The sequence below is a fragment of the Sesamum indicum genome, linkage group LG5 (genome assembly GCF_000512975.1).
Source record: "Sesamum indicum cultivar Zhongzhi No. 13 linkage group LG5, S_indicum_v1.0, whole genome shotgun sequence".
Taxonomy (NCBI): Eukaryota; Viridiplantae; Streptophyta; class Magnoliopsida; order Lamiales; family Pedaliaceae; genus Sesamum; species Sesamum indicum.
In genome coordinates this window covers 5378037-5398538 of record NC_026149.1, presented here as the reverse complement: position 1 = coordinate 5398538, position 20502 = coordinate 5378037, and the positions used below count along the sequence as shown (strand labels likewise).

Below are 20502 nucleotides of genomic sequence, written 5' to 3'. Positions count from 1 at the left end.
AATAATTCTATGAAAACTTTTTGTGTATTTATTGTATCTATTCATTACATCTAACACCCCTGAAGTAAGCTCCTCGTTAGTCAAAATTTACTGAATTTGATGATATTAACAAAAAAAAGCAAATGAAAGTTGATATTTACTCTTAATTGATTTCTTAATGATTTATTGCAGGTCAAATAATTTTATTCAGACTAACTTATCCTTATAACTGTGAAGATTTACCTCCTCGCATGAATTAATGCGTGAAGACGTATGAGAATAATTTGATCATAAAAAATTATTTGACTTATTACAATTCAGTGATAAAGTCAATTTGGGATAAACATAGATTCTTTTTTTTTGATATTTTAGGTTAATATCAATAAATTCGATAAATTTGATTAATTTAAAAATTTATTTATTAAACGGAAGCAAACTTCAAGAATGCTGGATACAATTTTTCAAATTATAAAAAATTTGTATAATTATATCAATCTCACAATAGAAGAATGTAATTATTATTATTTTTTTTTTTAATACAATGATAATTTACTTATTTATGATTTCACAAATGATAAATTGCATTCAACATTTTCAACCCGTAGACTAAAACATGATCCGTAACTTTTGAAACAATTGGAGTGTGGTAAAATAGTGGAGAGCCCACAGATCGCCGCGTCAGCTCCTTGTAATTGCGGACAAACGGTCAGTCAAATTATGCTCCGGTTTCGGTTCCAACCGCCCACTGTTTCCTTTCCCCTCGGTCACGCTTTTAAGTTTTTAACATTCTTGTTCTTCCCTCACTTCCCCACGCATTACCTTGATACAGAAGTTCAACAGTAACCAGAAGCCAGCCTCACTGTGACACAAAAACCCTCTTTTCTCAAGTTTCTGAGAATCCGAAGAATGTCTGATTCTGTTTTCGCCAGCGTTGTCCAAGCCCCTGAAGATCCCATCTTAGGGGTAACGTAACATTAACATCTTTTTGCTGGTTTTGTTCTTATGGTTTTTGTGGATTGTAGTTTTTGGAAACATTTGAAGGAACATCCGGGATCCCTTGTTTTTGTGTTTCCCCCTTCTCTCGTTCCTTTTTTTTATTCTTTGCTGATTTTTAACTGTGGTTTCGGTATTGGAGTCAGAAATGATTCCAGATCAATTTGAATGAAGTTTTGTTCTTTTGTAATTTCTGCTTTCTATGTCATGCAAATAATCTATGACGCTGATTTTGTTTTAATTTTAGCTTTTTATTTGAGCTGATATGTTTGGATCTTGGATCATAAATGAAACAGGTTACTGTTGCATACAACAAAGATCAGAGCCCAGTTAAGTTGAATTTGGGTGTTGGTGCTTATCGAACCGAGGTCTGTTCGTTATTCCTCTGAAGGATAGAATGTATTTTATCAAAGAAATGGAATGTGGCGGAAAAACTTTATGTACAATTTATCATGCTTGATGATCCGATGTTTTAATCTAAAAACAAAACTGGTTTCTCTGTATTTGGTAAATGCCAGGAAGGAAAACCTCTTGTTCTCAATGTAGTAAGAAAGGCAGAGCAAATGCTTGTGAATGATCAGTAAGTTTGTCAATGCGCATAAATTTTGAATTGGGTGGTGACATATAAATTGTAATTTTCAATTTCTTGTTGTACAGGTCCCGTGTGAAAGAATATCTTCCAATTACTGGATTGGCGGATTTTAACAAATTGAGTGCCAAGCTTATTTTTGGAGCTAACAGGTAACAGAACCTGTAACTGAGTTGGACTTGCACCTGGTTGGAACTGAAAGTGGATCTTAGATTTTGGTTTACTGAATGAAGCAATTGCTTTATGGTCTATCGGACTTTTTAATTGTTCGACAAGTTCCTTGTTAAGCGGAATTAGGGTCATCTTTCGACGAAATCATTTGGCCGGAAGAAATGTTAAGGATTATCATGGAATTCTTTCTTTTGAGGTGATCTTGAAGTACAGGCTGAATCATCTCATACTAACATAGAGATGCTCAATGAATTGTATCAAAGTTGTTGAAGTTTTATACTGTTGTCTTTGAATAAAATATTTTCAACTCGTGGAAGGTGAGAAGCAAACAAGAGTGGAGCTATAACAGCTGCGTTATTCTGGAGCTGTGGAAAACTATGTATTGTGGTTATTTGAAGTAGATTCATATTTTTGCATATTTAAAACTTTTTCTTGATTAATAACTTATATTTGTTCTGTTGCTTTTTTTGAACTTTATAATGAGCAAAAATCTTAGTGTACTAATATTATTTTGTTTATTCCCAGTTGTCATCTTTATGAAGTTATATTTATATCAACTCTAGATTAATTGATTGTCTTTTGAACTGTGAATACAGCCCCGCCATTCAGGAGAATAGGGTGACTACTGTCCAGTGCTTGTCTGGTACAGGCTCTTTGAGGGTTGGAGCTGAGTTTCTGGCCAGACATTATCATGAAGTAAGTCACTGGCCTTCACTTTATTCTGTCAGTAAAAATTCCAAGATCTTGAAGGCATGTTGATAAAATGCGTATAATTCTATTGCCAGAAAACCATATATATCCCCCAGCCTACATGGGGAAATCATCCAAAGGTTTTCACTTTAGCAGGATTGTCAGTAAAGTCTTATCGATATTATGACCCAAGTACACGAGGCCTGGACTTTTCAGGTATTAGACTCTCATTTTCATTGTGGCATTTTTTCCCCTCCTTTTTATGTTAGACTGCTACTTTTTCTCTCTCCTTTTCTTTCTTACTCTCTAATGGGTCCATCTGGATTTTCGAATTAGTCTCAAAATAAGTCATCTAAGCTGCAGTAACTTATTCAAAGATTTTGAATGAAGTGCTGAATAAAATTTTGTTTCTGAAGTTAGCTCACTTCTGCTGAAATGATTGTTACAATTGTTATAATCTATACCCTACCGTACCTCTGTATATAGGGCTCTTGGAAGATCTTGGGAGTGCACCATCTGGGGCAATAGTTCTTCTTCATGCATGTGCACATAACCCAACAGGGGTAGACCCAACTTCTGATCAGTGGGAGCAAATCAGGCAATTGATGCGATCAAAAGGATTGCTGCCATTTTTTGACAGTGCATATCAGGTAGGTGGTAATGATGTAACTAGATGTTAGAACTGTTTCTGTAACAATAGAGTTACAAATTACTGCAATTCTGATAGATCTTCTTTACTTGGCAAATCTGATTTTGAATTCAACAACCTGCCCAATTGCGTCATGTAATTGATGTAATGAGTTTCTAATTTGTAGGGCTTTGCTAGCGGGAATCTTGATGCGGATGCAGAGTCTATTAGATTGTTTGTTGCTGATGGAGGAGAATGCCTTGCAGCGCAAAGTTATGCTAAGAACATGGGCCTATATGGTGAAAGAGTTGGTGCTCTTAGCATTGTGAGTCTCACACCTGCAATTCCAGGCGTTTTATTGATCATTCCTTTGGTTTTAAATGCAATTGTATTTATAAGAATAGTATTTTGGTGAAAACTTGAAAATTTTTATGCTTTAAAGTTTACAGACAGCATTTCTTTCCAAAGAGGTGCTCACACACACCAATGAGGAAGTTGAATATGTGGTTCTTCTTGGGTGGTTGGTGACGGTGAGGGTTTAGGCAATAGTCAAGGAAAGGGAAATAATCAAGAAAAAGGGATCTATGCATTGCTGGTTGTGATAGACAACCTATCAAATTCAAAAAGTATGCAAGTGTCATGAATCAAATCAAGTTTGTAGTTATTAAAAGATCATTAATTATTGTTTAATAGCTCTGCTGAAAAGATCCATGTAGAGATATAGCATTAATGAACTAGTGTAGAGCATTAAGAGAGATAAAGTCAATCGAAATGCTAAGAATTTACTTATCCTGATATTTATATTGCCTCCTAAATCACCAATGTCATACCAGAGGCTAACTTTGATTCACAGGTATGCAAAACTGCAGACGTTGCGACCAGGGTTGAAAGCCAATTGAAATTGGTCATCAGGCCAATGTTCTCTAATCCACCTATTCACGGTGCATCTATTGTGGCTACCATATTGAAGGACGGGTACAGATTATCTGAATCATATTAGTACAAGGAAATTGCATTCTTTTCTTTACTTGCTGACCAAGTGATGACTATTCACTTTTGCTTCCTAATGACATTGTATTGCTGGCCTCTTAAACGTCATGGTCGACATACAGGGACATGTATACAGAATGGTCCGTTGAGCTGAAAGCCATGGCTGATAGGATTATCAGCATGCGCCAGCAACTTTACGATGCTTTATGTGCTAGAGGTAAGATGATTTGGGTTGCTTATATATATGTCACAATCCAATGAATTTATAATTGTTTTTTTACTTTGTTATTGGGTCGAACTAAAAATAAACATATATCTATCGACCTGTCTTTTTCATTTTTTTTTTCATGGGGGCATGAATTTGATCCATGCCTTAGAACAAGAAGGCTAATGAAAATATTGACTAAGGGTCAATGTCTTAGAGATCCATGAAAACAAATCTGTAATTAAGGTTTTTACTGGTGACTCTTCAAAAATGTGCCGAAGTGAGCAATGAACCATGAAAAGAAGGAAGGACTTGTATATGAAGAGTATGTGGAACTTAAGATAATCCAGCATCGCACTTGTAAAGAGTCTCTCTCTGATATATGTAAGCATGAATTGCATATATTGCATAACAAGACCCCAATAGAAATGTTACCCATTAAATTATAAACTAGATTACATGCCAAAAGATATGATATCACTATAGATAACATGAAATCCGGATCATATTACATGCATATCTTGATTTACGTTCCCTATGCAGAGCTTAATTTACATTTCCTGAATGTATACATGTTTTAGTTGAATCCCTGGCTTTTGTTATACAAAAAAATCACAAACTTTGACGTCTAGACTTGTCTTCCTACCAAATACTACTCATTTCCATGTAAGGTAACATTATAAAAAATAATTTTAGCCTCAAATGCTTTAGCATTACTTATGTCGTCTTTCCACCAAGAGAGCTAAATTATCCCCCAAAGTACATTAGCCCAACGAGTCACTTGGATTATTAGTAACAAACATCGAATGACGATGACTATTATGACCCAAGCTTGAGAAAGGTTGTGCATCTTTAATTTCTCAACTTTGAGGCATGAAACTGGATCTAAGACTTAAGAAGTTGGCAAACAAAAGAATTGAGACAATGAGAGCATTTTGAAAGTAATATTGATTTGTTATGACTATAAGATTGCTGTTGACTTGCTCTAGATAGTTAGTCATTCATGTTTGTAAGTTTGTTGCACAAATTACTTGTAGTTACACAAGGTTCATTAATACAAACATTACAATTTTGATAAACTTAATAATTTTACTATAGTTGGGCATTCTCCATAATTCTTTCTTACTGCACTCGTCAGCTTACTCCTGAAGCTTCATTCTTTCCCAGTGTCGCCCATGCATCTATCTTCTCTTTTGCCTTGACGGAATCAACTCTAAGTGCTTCCAATCTTGACTTATTGCGCTCAGAATATTAATGGATTCCAATGATCCAGTTTTCTTTGTTACTTGTGCTTCCAATTCACAACTCTTAAAACAGTCAGAAAGAGAGGTGACAGTAAAAAGAGAAAAAAAAAAGAGAGAGAGAAGAGAAGGAAAGTGAATAGTGTATTTTGACTTATCCTAATATGGGAACCTTATTGTTGTATGTATATGGCTGTTATAGAATAGTTGGACATGTTCTATTGTTGATAATTTATGCTTGTAGCACAGGTCAAAATCTGATTACCACTGCACTTTGTTTACCTTTTCTCATTATAATCTCATTGGTGGTTTGTCGGTTGTTATATATATTGTGTTCGTCTTTCAAATTTGCTAATGTATTGACAGGGACACCGGGCGACTGGAGTCATATTATAAAGCAAATAGGGATGTTCACATTTACAGGGTTGAATACCAATCAAGTTGCATTCATGACGAAGGAGTACCATATATACATGACATCTGATGGGTAAGAAATTTAATTGTTGATTTGCACCTGATAACTAGTAGTACTTAAATGTTGAACTTGGCATAGATAATTTGCATCTGAGAATTCGGTGTGCTACAAGGCTAAATGGTGTGAGAGTAGTTTGCTTTTGTCTAGAGCAACTTATTTGGTGTTAATGAATCCTTAACAGATTACAGAAGTTACGAGATGCTTCTATCTGTTAAAGTAGGCTATCATAGTCTTTCCATACTGATAAACCTATTCTGCAGAAGTTTCAGTTTCCTTCCTCACGTCCTCTCTCTCTCTATATATATGTATGTACATATAAATATATTAGCACATATATGTATATGTGTGTGACTTATTGCTCTGATTACCATCTATGGAGTCAGAGTAGCAACTCATCTTCATTGTATGCTTCACCATCTGATAACATGCATAAACAACCTCCATTCATTGAACATTTGATCATCTTCAATTATGTTTTTATATCTCATTGTTCTAAAGTATTAATATAACCCAAAGTTAATAACCAAGTTCAGGCATGAAAGAATGAGATTTCGTTTTCTCCACAGGAAAATCATGTCATGCATTCTATTGTTGAAAAATTGTACATGTGCCTGGGTTTCTGGGTTAATGTGGTTTGCTGAGAGGCACAAACCCGTCAACAATTTATTCTCTTGAAAGCTTTTGACTCATCTTGTGGTCATTGGCTCCCATAGTGAACTGTGTTTACACAAATGAAGAAGCACAAATCATGGAAGATGGGTTGTGTGGGTCAACCATAAATGACTCAACCTTCTATAAAACCACAGCATAAAAGAACCCACTTGGTTGCTGCGCATTTTGTGTTGGCCATACTGAAACTCCAGCTACACTGGTATAACTTTGCGGCCCGTCACTTACCTTTTAGTTATGTATAATTAAATGGTCGAATGCTCATAGTAAGCAGAGAAATGGAAGACTAGAAGGCGTGGAGCATCTAGATAACTAGACCAACTAAAGTAGTGCAGCACCATCCTTATTTGATTCTCAACATTTTCTTTGAAATTCTTCTCTACAATCTCTTACATGAAGCATGCGCCTAAATTCTTTGTTCTTCTCCCGCCCCTTTCTTTGCAGGAGGATCAGCATGGCAGGTCTTAGTTCAAAAACAGTTCCTCATCTTGCAGATGCCATACATGCTGCCGTTACCAGTGCTGCATAGATCAGCCATTTTCGTAATGAGCAATTTTGGATCACTCTTCACATGATTTAACTTCTTCAATAAAATGAAACGGGATTTTAAAGAGACCATCATACTCGGTCTGACACTTTCTCTGCTTGAATTGGAGACTCCTAACGAATTTATGCTTTTGCTAAATAAATACTGTCTGTGGTTGCGTACTGGCGGAATAGTCCTCCATAGTTACTCGGTTTTTCCCAGTTCAGGTTGGTCATGCCCTTTATGTGAATTACATCAGAAGTGATATATACACATCAATTTGGGAGATGGAGCATTTCATAAAGGACTATTGAACTAAGAGGGTGTTTGGTTAAGCTTATAAGCTCCTCAAAACATTTTATAAGATGTTTGAGAGTTTATAAATTTTAAATATTTATTCCGCTAATTTTTTTTTAAAGAGTTTATAACATCTCAAAATAAGATATATTGGACCTTATAAATTTTTAAAAAAAAGTTATTTTTTCTAATTTTTTTTATAAGATCTTATAAGTTATATAAAATTAATATGTTATAAAACAAAAATATAATATATACATAACAGGATCCGCCCATCCCAATCCGATAAAAATCACCAGAAACATGAATTCAAATAGAGGATCAAAATCATCCCGGGCGAAAGTAGGATTCATCTCCCCAAATGCCGTCTTTTTGGGGTCATTAATCCAGTCTATCAAACTCCAGAGAATCCACCAGGAGAACCATAATCTTTTCAAAGCAGAAACTAACTATGGTTACAGTTAAACTCCACCACCTCAAACTAACTAGAACCTAGATATAATGTTCCATAGTTGTAATTAAGTAAGAATTTGTTTGCGACGCCGAATAAGCGATGTGATGTCTTTGTTCTGCATCACTTTCCAACTGATCATGTTGGGTTTCTGCCTGTGCGCTCCCTGCATCCACAAGGTTCGCTGTCATTGTTATGGTATCACGCAACACTTAACAAACAAGGAATCCTACCTGAAACTGGAATCTGGATTGCTCAGCTTTTGGCAATATCGCTAGGCGATCATGCACCGGAACCACTGCCAGAACAAAAAATGTAGAAATATTAGAGAATGTTGATTTTGGAACTATTTCATTAAGCGAATTTCTGATTCTATTACGTACCTGCAGGTAAAAATTCCTTGTTTTTCACCCTATCCATTTTTGAGTTCTCAACTTGCGAAGATGGCTTGCAGTTATAGGTGTGCAAAAATAGTGGCTCCTCCGTCTCGAATTCATTTCTTTTTTCATTCTCCGCCTCAACCTCGTCTTTAGTACACCTGCATTATTATGTCGAGTTACCTCTTGTTTTTTTCAAAATAAAGCAATTTACCTCATTATTAGAGAACTAAAATTTCCTTCAATCCATTTTCTCGAATATTTACAATCCAATTGCCAAACCGAAACTTTTAAGGGAAAAAATGCATTTACACACACTTCGTTATGTGATAAATGAGCAAAAAATTCCATGTGAAAAAATTTGCAAATTATCTCTTATCTAAATCATTGATAGGGGGTAATTTGCTAATTCTTTTTTCATAATAATTTTTTTTACTCATTTTGCATATCACAGAAAGTAAATTGCATTTATCGCGGACTAAAGCTGATCACCTTGATTCCACATTCTTCGTCTCAGAATCTTTTGAAGCTGGTCACAAACAAAAGAAACATAAAAAAAAAAACACATGTAAATGTATGCAGAATATCATAAATAATCTATTGAGTGAAACACGATTTCAAGTTATTCCGCACGCGGCAATATATAGCGACAGTGGTGTCTGGAGAAATCGGCAGTCAGGTAAAATCTTTCCAGGGCAAGTTTGTGTGACTGTTGCTGCCATGTACCAATTCTCTGTCGACAATACGATGAGAAAAACTCATTAGTGAGCGGTCGTTCTTTCAGAGAATTGAGAAGGATATACATTACTGAAAAGGGTTTGGAGGGTCGTCTGGTTCTGACCAATTTCAACATGTCAATTTTGTGTTCTGTTTGAGGAATTGAATCGCTATTACGAAGAGAGTATTCAAGATTAGCTGAGATGCCGCCTAAATGATCAACCACTGTGGCAACAGCCCTGGAAATGTACTCCTTTGTTGTCTCTACCACACTGCATGCTTACATACAAATTAGAATTCAAGGTAAATGTGGGTGCAACACTATAATGACAAAATTAATACTCGTTCGATGGTTTAGGACCGATGTGGACCAGTTTAGAAAAGACTGACCGAGTAAATACTCTTAATTGGGTTCATTTTTAAACTCAGAATGGATGCATGGACCAGCATAGCTGAGGCCTAGTCCGGGTCTGGACCTACCTCGATTGGGCTTGTTTTATTTATTTATGAAATTGTATTATTCTTTTGAACAGTTACTTAAATTTATAGTTGTCTTATGAAATAATAAATAAAGAAAATAAGTAATCAAAATTACATAATGAATTTCAATAATAACTTGAATGACAAGCTTGTAGTATAATTAAGTTAGATAATAATAAGCCCAAAATCCAATCGCGCCAGGGCCAAATCAGCCCGCTTTTCTTTTATTATGCTAATACAGTCTTGGGCCGACCTAATTCAGTCTGCCCACCGTACATCTTGAGTTTCAATTAAACTTAGTCATAAATTAGTTTTAAATACAACGGAATCTTTTGCAAAAATAATAATGTGTAAAAAACTCTGAATGGAAAAAAAATAAGATAAAATTTAGATTTCTCGTATTTGGATTGAAATTATGATTCGTCCTACTTCGTAGTCAATGTTAAGATATAAATAACAAAATAAGAAAATTATAGAACCAAAAATATATTTAAGCCTACGCAGAAGTAGAGTAGAGATGATGAAAGTGAACAAGATTTGAGACCCGAGATAAAAGCACTTACATTGTCTTGTCTTGTGTGTTTAAGAAACTTGTTTCACAGTAATCAGCAGCATGGTAGAGTTGAGAGCTGAAATTCCTCAGCTCCTGCAACCAAATTATTCACACCCCTCAAATCAGTATTTATTATAAAAGAAGCTGAACAAAAGACTGATGTGCAAAAACATGACTGACTTGCACACATTTCTCCAACTCTTTTGCATTATCAACCAAACAAATGCTGGAGTCCTCCTGCTGTATTCTTCTCGTCTTTTCCATAGTGTTTTTTCAACACATTCAAACTTAAACTCTCTCTCTCTCTCTCTCTCTCTCTATATATATATATATATATATATATCATGTGTATGGAGAAGTCGGTGATTAATGGAGTCTCGTGATTCTTGATATTTAACTTTTTCCTGTGTCTGTTTGTGCTCAAGTGAATATTTGATGGCAGAAGTGAGAGAGGGAGAAGCAGCCAACGACACATTTAACAGAGATTCTATCTGTTTGCATGCAGTTAATTCGAGGATTTTGTCAGGTCAGGAGAAACAACATCGCAAACCTAAGTCCTTCGGTGGCCCGTGATCTTCTGTTTCTCTCCTTTTATAACTTGCATCAACGAATTTTGCTTTTTGGGAAACCTCGTGGACTGACGACAACCCAAGTAGGACGGCTTTTTGGTGTTTGAGAAAATATTTGGAGGAAAATTATGTGTACGGTTAATAGAATAAATAAAAATAAAATATGTATTTTTTGTTTTGTCTTTTTGGCCTTATATATTTATATTTTTGCCCAATTTTTGACGAAAAACAAAATTGAACCGCAAATGAGTTTCATATACTTTAAGTTTTATTTATCCTTCATCTATTTTTTCGAACCAAACATCAAACTTATTCTTATACATTTGATCAAGCTCGAAACATGTGACCACGACTGTAGATCGTTCTCAGCCACATATCCTCCCAAGATCGAGTGATTGGGTCCTGAGAATTGAAACACGAACGTGGGGCTCGTCGGGTGTGTCCCCGACTACGACTCTCCGACGCTCAAGTTAGAGTTGATTGAGGTAGAACTGTGCGAGCTAAGATTGTAGGTCGAAAATAATAGACAACAGTTACCTCAATAAATGACGTCTCAGAGTATTTATAGTTTCAGATATATACGGTGGTTTGAGCCACGTGTCACCATCTAGAAGATAGCGTCTCAGATCAAACGGCTTTTATTACTCGGGTCTTCAGTTGTTGGAGCGGGTTCTTTCCGACCCGTCTTAGTGGTATGCGGATCTTATACCGAAAATTTACAAAAATGCCCTTCATTAAGGGTATTTTTGCCAAATCAGGATTTTTCCCATCATTAACATTCATTTTTAATTCTACTCTTCTTACGCACCCACTTTTCGCCCAACCATACAAACCCTTAGAATAGGAAAAGACTCTACAGTCGAAAAGGAATGTGTTGAAGAAGAAAATATTGATATTCGTGAAAACAAATGAAGGTGCTGAAGAAAGAAATGAATCAAAGAAAAAAAGAGAGGTCAACTTACCAAATCGACGCAGATGTAGCGAATTACTGAAATGGTTCTGACCAATTAATCCTAACCATGTAATAAAGGTAGGTGCGGAATAAAGTAGTACTTTATCCTTTTCTACCTTAATTATCATAAGATTGTATCAGTATAAATATCACAGTCATCATTGAGAAAAGAAGCGGGGAAATAAAACAGACTTATACTATATTCTAATATTATCATATTAAAATTACACCCCAAACTAATAAAAATTTAGTCGATCTCATTTTTATACCATCGATTTCAAAAACTGAAAATAAAAACATAAACAAATAGGCAGAGAGTGGCATGAGCCAGGAGTGCGACACGAGTAACATGGGGACCATATTCAAAACATTAAGGCCTCTCCCAGTTAATTATTTCTTTTCTGTTGTTTACAATTCTGCCCCGAGGACGACTGATTAGTTTAGTAATAATATAATTAGTAAAATATACCCAAAAAATCAATACTGAACAATTTAAAATTATAGAAAAGTATCAATTATCTGGAATAATACAATTGAAATACATAAAAATACTTTATAGTTGAAATTAATATATACTCACAATCCGAAATAAATTTGTATATTTATAAATATTAGTATTGCATTAATTTAATTATCATCGTACATTATTAAACAATATGTATTAATTGGGCCATAAAATTCAAATTAAACTGTTAGATATGGTCAAACTTATAGAAAATACATTTGGTAAAGTTGTAGATTTATTGGATATACGGATGTTGAGATATCGTACTCAAAACATAAGAGTAATCTTTCAAGATGTTATATCGTTGAATTAGGTCATGTGATTTTAAATCTTATCGTGTGATTTGATGTAATGGACATAATCTTATATATATTTGAATTTGGGATGAATCGGGTGCCCGAATTTGAAGATATCGTAATTGTTTATTAAACTTTTTGATCTCATTATACATATAATAAAATAATTAAATTATTCAACCATCATTAGTATTTTTATTATCATTATTTTTAGATTACTTCATAGAAATCACTAAATTTCAACATAAATTTATAAATAATAAAATAGATTGCATAACGCATAATATGTATCTTGATATAAATATAAAATTTAAAAACAGATAAAAAAAACTCATAAGTAAATAACTTGTCAATTTAAAAAAAAGTATATATTAAATATAACATAAAATTTACATGTGTTATATTAAATAATTATTTTATAAAAGATAATATAATTTACCAAGCTGTTGATTAAATTAATTTTGTATAAACATTAAATGTATAAATAAAAGTACAATAATTTATTATTATCCAAAATAAAATGTATGATATCAATTAACAATTATAACATATGGTCAATTTTGAGTATAAACTTAATAAAGTATTGAATATGAAATCAAATATATAAAAATTTCAAAAATAAAAATATATATAAAAAAATAAAAAAAGCTCGCGAGTTGAGGTAATTGTGCTTGAGCTCAAAATCGAGCAGGCTCGACTCATCTGCCAGTCCTAATCGTAGAGATCTTGGCCGGTGCACACGCAAGTACAATCTTTCAAAGGGGTTGTGGATAGTCAATTTTGCTTTCTCATTTTTCGGAATAGTACGCATATATAAATAATAGAAATATTAAACATATGGTCGAAAGTCGTGTATTCTTAGTTATGAGCGTATCTATATCTATGCTATTTACATACGAAAATAGCTAATTATTAACATCATCCCCATAAGTACTGAAACTTACCAACCCTTATTTAATTTGAATAATTTTCATTTAATATCCTTCAATTTTAGTAATATTTCCACTTTTATTCAACGTTGGATCAACAAAATTGCATAACAAAATATAAAAAATAAATATATAATTTAAATAATACGTTTTTCTTCACAATAGCAATAATTATAACCCACCGACCATAAATATTATTTTTTTGGTTATATTTTATACACTTATTTATTTCATTTATATTTTATATTATATAAATTTTTAATTTTACCACTCATTTTATATTTTTTCCTTGTAAGGAAAAAATGTAATAATTTTAATCTCACTCCACATATGTGTATTACAGTTTGTAAGTACAAAAAATATATACATAAAATGTTAAATGAGCGACAAAATTAAAAATTTATGTAATTTTTTTTAGCGCTAGCATTTTTCGTCCAAATTCCAAGGGAGTGGTGTTAGGTGCAAAAAAAGAACTTTCAGAGAGGATGTAAGTGTAATTTAAAAAAATATTAAGAAAAAATATAGTTTTATATTTTCAGAGGAGATTTAAGTGTAATTAATTCTAATTGTTATATACATAATATGTATATTTATACTAATATAAAAAAGAAAAAAATCTCTCGTACTCACAAATAGCGGTTAATAATATCACTGGATTAATTTTTTATGAAGTTAAAAATGCCTTTTAATTAATAAGATAATTAACTTATTAAATTTTTAAAATTTTAGATTAACTAATGAATTAATTTTTTATTTTTTAATATAATCTATTAATTTATAATATATTTTAAAATATAAAAAAATTATTTATTATATGCAACAAAGGAGGAGCAGAGAATTGATGAAAGTAAAAGAGGCATCCGACCCGAAATAGAAAATCCAAACCCAGTCTTTGCTACCTGAAACAGGAGTGGAACTCCGGGGCCACCACGTTTTTGGCGATGCCCACACTGCATCAACTCGTCGGTCAACTACGAAATTGCCTTGTCATTGTGGCTGCGTTTTCCTCTTAATTTCGCCCACTCTACTCTACTTATAATTTCTTATTCAAGCTTGAATGCTAGTACTACTATTATTTTGTCTCTGCATTTTCTGATCCAGAGGAAAGAAGAGAGGAGGAGGAAAAATGAAGCAGGCTAGAGTAACTATGGAGGTCGGAAGCGACGGCGTTGCAATAATCACCTTCTCTAACCCTCCCGTCAATGCTCTTGCCCTTACCGGTAAGTTTTGGGGAAGTTGTGGTGTGGTTGGAATTATGGTGACTATCTTTTCACTAGGCTTTGTTTTTTCTTTGTAGTTTTCGATGGTCTGAAGGAGAAGTTTAGTGAGGCCATGAGAAGGGATGATGTTAAAGCTATTGTTGTTACTGGTATATCTCCTTTTTTGGACTTATTATTATTATTTTCTTTTTTGGATTTTCCAGTTTTGGATTGTCGTATATTGTTGAGTGATTGGTGATTGTTGATATCGCTATCAACTGTTCCACTCGATGTATGTTGTGTGGAAAAAGTTACTTTCTGATAGTATTACTGCTTTTGGTTTTGATTTTAGTCAGGAATCTCCAATCAACTATATATTTGATTGTATTTTTTTCAGTTGTCTTGCTTTTTCTAGTATTTTTAGTTATGTTGGTTTTTCATAGAGGATCTAGTGGAATAGTATAATTATAGCAACAACTAAAAACTTAACTGAAGATTCATGTTCATCTGCATGTTCCTGAATTTGGTTACTAGCTGAAGACCTTGTTCAATATGCTATGACCTCTCAGCTAATATGTAAATGGTAGAGAACTATCTCTCAACTCAAGGCACTTGTTATTCATCATAAGTTACCAGGTTTAATTATAGTATCAACATCATCTCTGCGATTCTGTCCCTTAAGTGGACTAATGGTCACGATCATACTGATCTCTTTTATCTGGAGAGATTTGACAACTGATTTTTTAATTTTACTCAACTCTTAGGCAATGGTGGAAGATTCTCTGGCGGCTTCGACATCAATGTGTTTGAGATGGTACATAAAACAGGTACGTGCATAGTCTAATGTCTTTCTTTGTGTTTACTTTAACGATCAAGCTAGAACCTGTACTACGTGCTTGGGAATTAATGATTTTTGTATGTGCAGGAGATATTTCTATCTTACCTGATGCATCTGTTGATATCTTCACGAACGTGGTAGAAGGTCCTTGACTAATTCAATATTCCATGCTTTCTCAGATTTAAGATTTAGTACTCCTGAATTTTCTCCTAAATCTCTTTGCTGCTTAATATTGTCTTAATCAGATGGAAAGAAACCTACTGTTGCTGCTATCGAGGGGCTCGCACTTGGAGGTGGCTTGGAACTGGCTTTGGTTTGTGATTTTCTCCGCATACACTTAAAAATGTCTGGTAGTTTACACTTATTTGATCATATCTGGTAAAGTATACCATCATCATATTTCTAAGTGTTATTGCAGGTATGCCATGCTCGCATTGCTGCACCCAGAACACAACTTGGTCTGCCAGAACTCACTCTAGGAGTTCTTCCTGGCTCAGGAGGTAAGATTGCCTGCTAAGTAACATTTTTTGGTCAATTAGTCAGTAGCTCATTGTAGAGAAATTCATTCATTTCTACTAACTGATTGACATTCTTTTCATGGCTGTTATTCAAGGCACACAACGTCTGCCAAGGCTTATAGGGTTGCCAAAAGCTCTTGAAATTATGCTGGTAAATTTCCTCCCTGTAACTCATCACAAAGCAGAAAGGATAAAGAGATTAAATTTTGGTTCTAAACATGTAAACTCATAAGATGTGCTTTTGTGGAAGAGTTTATTATATGACTGTTTCAGCATACTCTTTTAGTTTCTCTTTATACTTTTGTTGTTTGGTGATTATTATGTGTGTCATGTGTATTATAGGGAATTTATATATCAGTTTATATGACTGTGCTATATATTGAAAAGGAGAAGTACACTTCATTTGCAACCATCTCACGTGATTCAAATACTTAGTCCAAGCATGCATCTTTCTGCCTGATTTCACTTTCTATCATTTGTTAGTGCTCGGCGATTGTAGCCTATGCTGTGTTCCTCATAGTAAGTGTGTCTCTCGTCCAAATTTATTCTGCAACCTTTAAAAGCCTCAATGCTATGTGCATGTAAAGCTTTTCAAGTAGAAAAGAGAGATGTCAAAAATACTTATTCCTTTTCAGTCCCTGTGGATATAACATGGCATTGAGGTGCTTGTACCATGTGTGGGATAATTGAATGTGCATGAATGAGAAAATCTAATCTCAACATAATCGACATTCAATTATTGAAAGCAATATGACTTTTAATTATGTAGTGAAATTGGTAATTGGGATTTTGATAAGTCAGATGGAACCCACAAGTTATTTGGTCGATGTTGAAGTTGCTGATGGTGAAGTTGAGAAAGAAATTATACGATCTATTGGCTGCCTATTCAATTTTTTGCATTGCTTGATATTACTTATGTTTGAAGCGTCACTTCTCCCATTTATCAGGTCTAAGGAACTACTGATCAAACTTCTAAATGGTCGCTTAACTGCCGTTTTTCCTTTCCATGCATTGGTTGCAAAAATCATTCATGTAACTCCTGTGCTCATTCTGTCTGTTTTGGTCAACTTTGAAATAGAAAAACGTTATTTTTCTGTCATGTGATTGAAATCTCTTTGTGAAAGGGAAACATGCGGTCTAGTGTATGCACCATTGGTCAAAGTTTCACAGCATTTAAATTATACCTCCTTTTCATCTTGTCTGAAAGTTTATCTCCCAGAGTGATAGGTTTTTAATCTGCTACTAATTGATGTGAGTATTATGCATGTTTTGTTGTCATTCTGTTTGCAAATGCTGGCTTTGCTTTATGTTGACTCAACGACCATACTTTCACAGTTATCTAAATCGATAACATCAGAAGAAGGAAAGAAGCTTGGCCTTGTTGATGCTGTTGTGCCTTCAGATGAATTACTGAAAGTATCTCGACAATGGGCATTAGACATTGCAGGACGACGCAAACCGTGGGTGCGTTCTCTTCATAGGACAGACAAACTTGGTTCCCTGCCTGAAGTGCATGATATAATAAACACCGCGAGACAACAGGCCAAACAGACTGCTAAAAACATGCCTCAACACCAGGCATGTCTTGATGTGATTGAAGAAGGAATCATTCATGGTGGATATCATGGGCTTTTGAAGGTAATTTCATTTCTAAGACATGGTTTATCAAAGTTATCTGAAACTGTTTTGTTGGGGAGAAACATCTGCAAAATCTTCTTCTTGTTTCAGAATAAATTTATATAGTTGGCAATTGGTTCTTGAAGGATAAATGAACTGCATATTTGGCGGTCTCTTTTTGAACATCTTTCGGAAAGTAAAGGTTATTATGTGAAACTGCGATTTGTTCTTAGGAAACTCTATGTAACAATTTGTCGAGTCAATTCCCAAAAAGAATGGAATGGTGACTCAAGCTTACTATTTTTATACTGCCAAATTTAAAATGCAAAGAAAACAAGGTTGTCTGGATCTTTAGTTATAATTTCTGGAAAGAAGTTTCCCTGAAATTTAGCAACTCACTAGCATATATTTGTTTACTGCAGGAGTCAAAGGTATTTAAAGAGCTAGTCTCAACAGACACATCGAAAGGCCTAGTGCATGCATTTTTCGCTCAAAGGGCAACAACAAAGGTACAAATTACACCACCGACCACTTAACAGTTTTGCCCAGTCATATTAGCAAGGATTTTCTGAACAATGTCAACCAATTAACTGCATACTTGATTAAGGTTCACTAGAAAAATTATTCAAATAAGTTCTGAGCCAATACATTGAATATGGATCTTGAGTTCTAACTTAAGAGGCATGTACACTCTCTGGAACGCTTTTGTCAATGTTGGACTGATCATATTATATTTACTCTCTCGTGATCGTGTCAAAAGAAGTATATATTATTATGGTTCAGAGTTTTGCTAGATACTACTCATTAGATTTATTCCATGTTAGGATTTGAGATTTTACTTGAATGATGGATAACTTTCCTGTCTCAAATATGGCTAGCCTGATGTACCTAAATTATTACAACTTATATATGTATAAATGTGTGTGTGTGTGTGTGTTTATTATATTTGGCTGTTTTCAACCTTGACGGTTCTCCACTTTCTACCTTGACACCAAATGAGAATTGTGTTACATGTTCTGAGTTGACTTATATAATTTATGCATAATTCACCATCTCTATCAAACTGCTTCGTAGGTGCTTTCCAATTGGAAAAATACTTGTGTTACTTCAGATGCAACTCCAGCAGTCTTTTCTGTTCGTTTCTTTATTAGGCCCTCAATACATTATACTTAAAGTGTGATAACACCTTGTCCAAGCATTTATCCATGTTGTATCCATGTGCAGTTTCCATATCTTTGGCTCTTCAAGGCCTATTATCTTTGTTTTCATGTTTTTCAAGAATTATATATTAGTCTTATCTCATGTTTGTCTGATTACGATCAGTACCAGACTTGCATGCAATTTTCATACTTTCTCATTCAAATATGTGCACATCTTTTCTTTTAAAGAAAAGAACTTACAACTTGTTCTTTTTCTGTATGCATAGTTCCCTGAGCTGCTCTACTTTAAGCATACAGTAGAGAACTTAGGATGAAACATCAGCCTACTGGCATCCTGATGAGACCACAATCACGTAAATTTGGGTTTCTGGTTCTTGTTTTGTTCTCGTTATTGTTCTTCTTCTTCGTCAATTATCCATCTTCTCAAAAATTTAAGACAGTCATGCAGAAGTGCGTTTGATTCTTTTCTTTCGGGCAGAGAGAATAGATCAAATGCCTCAGGTAAGCAGAGGATTTTTTAAGGCTCTTCAAGTTTCTATAAAGATGATATTAACGTCAGCACTAGTCATAGTGTAAGTAAGGTATCTTGGCTGTTTTGATACCATAATTCTTGTCCGTAAAGAGAGTATTCCGGTTATTGCATCAGGCTCATGACTTTTATTTGTGAGAATTGGACTCCAAAATCTTACTGTTACATGATAATGTGGTGCCCCAGTTCTGTGCCTCCATAGTTTGTCTATTACGGATTAATATTTTTATGGGAAGCACCTCTCTGCTGCATCTTATTGCTGGTACAGTATTGATGTCCTGAATTCACTTAGAGAATCTATTATTAATAGTAACTAAAATATGCTTTTCCGTTGTCTTTTGCAAAACTTGCTTTTATTATGTCTCATAGAACTTTCCTTTTTCCCTGGATAAAAAATTAAATTAAACTTAATTGTGCAGGTACCTAATATTTCTGATATTGGGCTGAAACCAAGATCCATAAAGAAAGTTGCTGTTATTGGTGGAGGACTAATGGGTTCTGGCATTGCTACAGCTCTCATTTTGAGTGATATTTATGTTATACTCAAAGAAGTCAATTCTGAGTATCTTCTCAAGGGAATAAAAGCTATAGAAGGTTAGTTTAGATTTGCTTAATGCTACCCATTAAATTCTCATTTCTACTCTAACTCACTCAAGTAGTACTTTGACTTAGCAAATAGAGATAATGGATGTCAGCCTATCTGATGACAAATATGATAAGTTGAAGTTGTTTGGGAGCTTAGATGTCCTTTTACTTCACTAATTACATATATCTCTGTGCTTGTGTGGCAGCAAATGTCCGAGGTCTGGTATCAAAAAGAAAGTTAGCACAGGATAAAGCAGAGAAAGCCCTTTTGATGCTTAAAGGTGTTTTAGACTATGCTGAATTCAGTGATGTGGATATGGTCATTGAGGTAATCAGAGAGAGTGATTTTGATCTTCAAAATATATATAGCAACAAATTCAGTTTTTGGAAGCATGAAAATTGTAACTTCTTTCCAACTAAGAAATGCTAAGTACTTGTGATCCTTTACCCATCGACTTTTCTTGATCATGAACTTGAATTGTTTTATAATCCACATACATATTCTTTGTAAAAAGGTAAACCTAATGATCAGTTCCTTGACTATATTTTGCAAAAAGAATGTTCTGCAAAATATAGGCCACTTTAGCAGACAATGTATTTCATCAAGTCTTTACTGGTCATGGATATGGCCTTGTGAACCGTTTAACCTGAAATTCCTTACACCTCTCCATGGAGTTGTAGATATTGTCTTTAACTTGCCAATGCATTCAACTTAAACCAAAGGGGTATGGACCCAAACTTATCGACATTTATTAATGATGTTATTGAACCAAC

At 34.2% G+C, this 20502-nt stretch overlaps 3 protein-coding genes across 3 annotated transcripts in view; 2 read left to right on the top strand and 1 right to left on the bottom strand.

The window, feature by feature from the left end:
- On the top strand, positions 734-7444 carry LOC105162085 (aspartate aminotransferase, cytoplasmic). Its single transcript, XM_011080010.2, has 12 exons — positions 734-942; positions 1269-1340; positions 1491-1552; positions 1630-1713; positions 2329-2428; positions 2518-2638; positions 2909-3072; positions 3238-3375; positions 3904-4025; positions 4163-4257; positions 5853-5973; positions 7075-7444. Exons 1-12 carry the CDS (start codon positions 886-888, stop codon positions 7157-7159), a joined length of 1221 nt encoding a protein of 406 aa, XP_011078312.1. The 5' UTR covers positions 734-885; the 3' UTR covers positions 7160-7444.
- LOC105162084 (probable protein ABIL5) lies at positions 7611-10337 on the bottom strand. Its single transcript, XM_011080009.2, has 8 exons — positions 10212-10337; positions 10042-10124; positions 9123-9270; positions 8915-9014; positions 8774-8810; positions 8288-8442; positions 8138-8202; positions 7611-8070 (listed from the first exon to the last, which is right to left on the bottom strand). Exons 1-8 carry the CDS (start codon positions 10293-10295, stop codon positions 7972-7974), a joined length of 771 nt encoding a protein of 256 aa, XP_011078311.1. The 5' UTR covers positions 10296-10337; the 3' UTR covers positions 7611-7971.
- The window catches only part of LOC105162083 (peroxisomal fatty acid beta-oxidation multifunctional protein AIM1), a 10649-nt gene continuing 4324 nt past the window's right edge, over positions 14178-20502 (top strand). The window contains exons 1-11 of the mRNA XM_011080007.2: positions 14178-14502; positions 14580-14651; positions 15246-15308; positions 15407-15463; positions 15565-15632; positions 15738-15819; positions 15933-15988; positions 17173-17475; positions 17877-17963; positions 19563-19737; positions 19935-20056. Of these exons, the coding sequence (XP_011078309.1) occupies positions 14409-14502; positions 14580-14651; positions 15246-15308; positions 15407-15463; positions 15565-15632; positions 15738-15819; positions 15933-15988; positions 17173-17475; positions 17877-17963; positions 19563-19737; positions 19935-20056 (1179 nt within the window). The 5' untranslated portion in view covers positions 14178-14408. The remainder of the gene's footprint in view (positions 14503-14579; positions 14652-15245; positions 15309-15406; positions 15464-15564; positions 15633-15737; positions 15820-15932; positions 15989-17172; positions 17476-17876; positions 17964-19562; positions 19738-19934; positions 20057-20502) is intronic.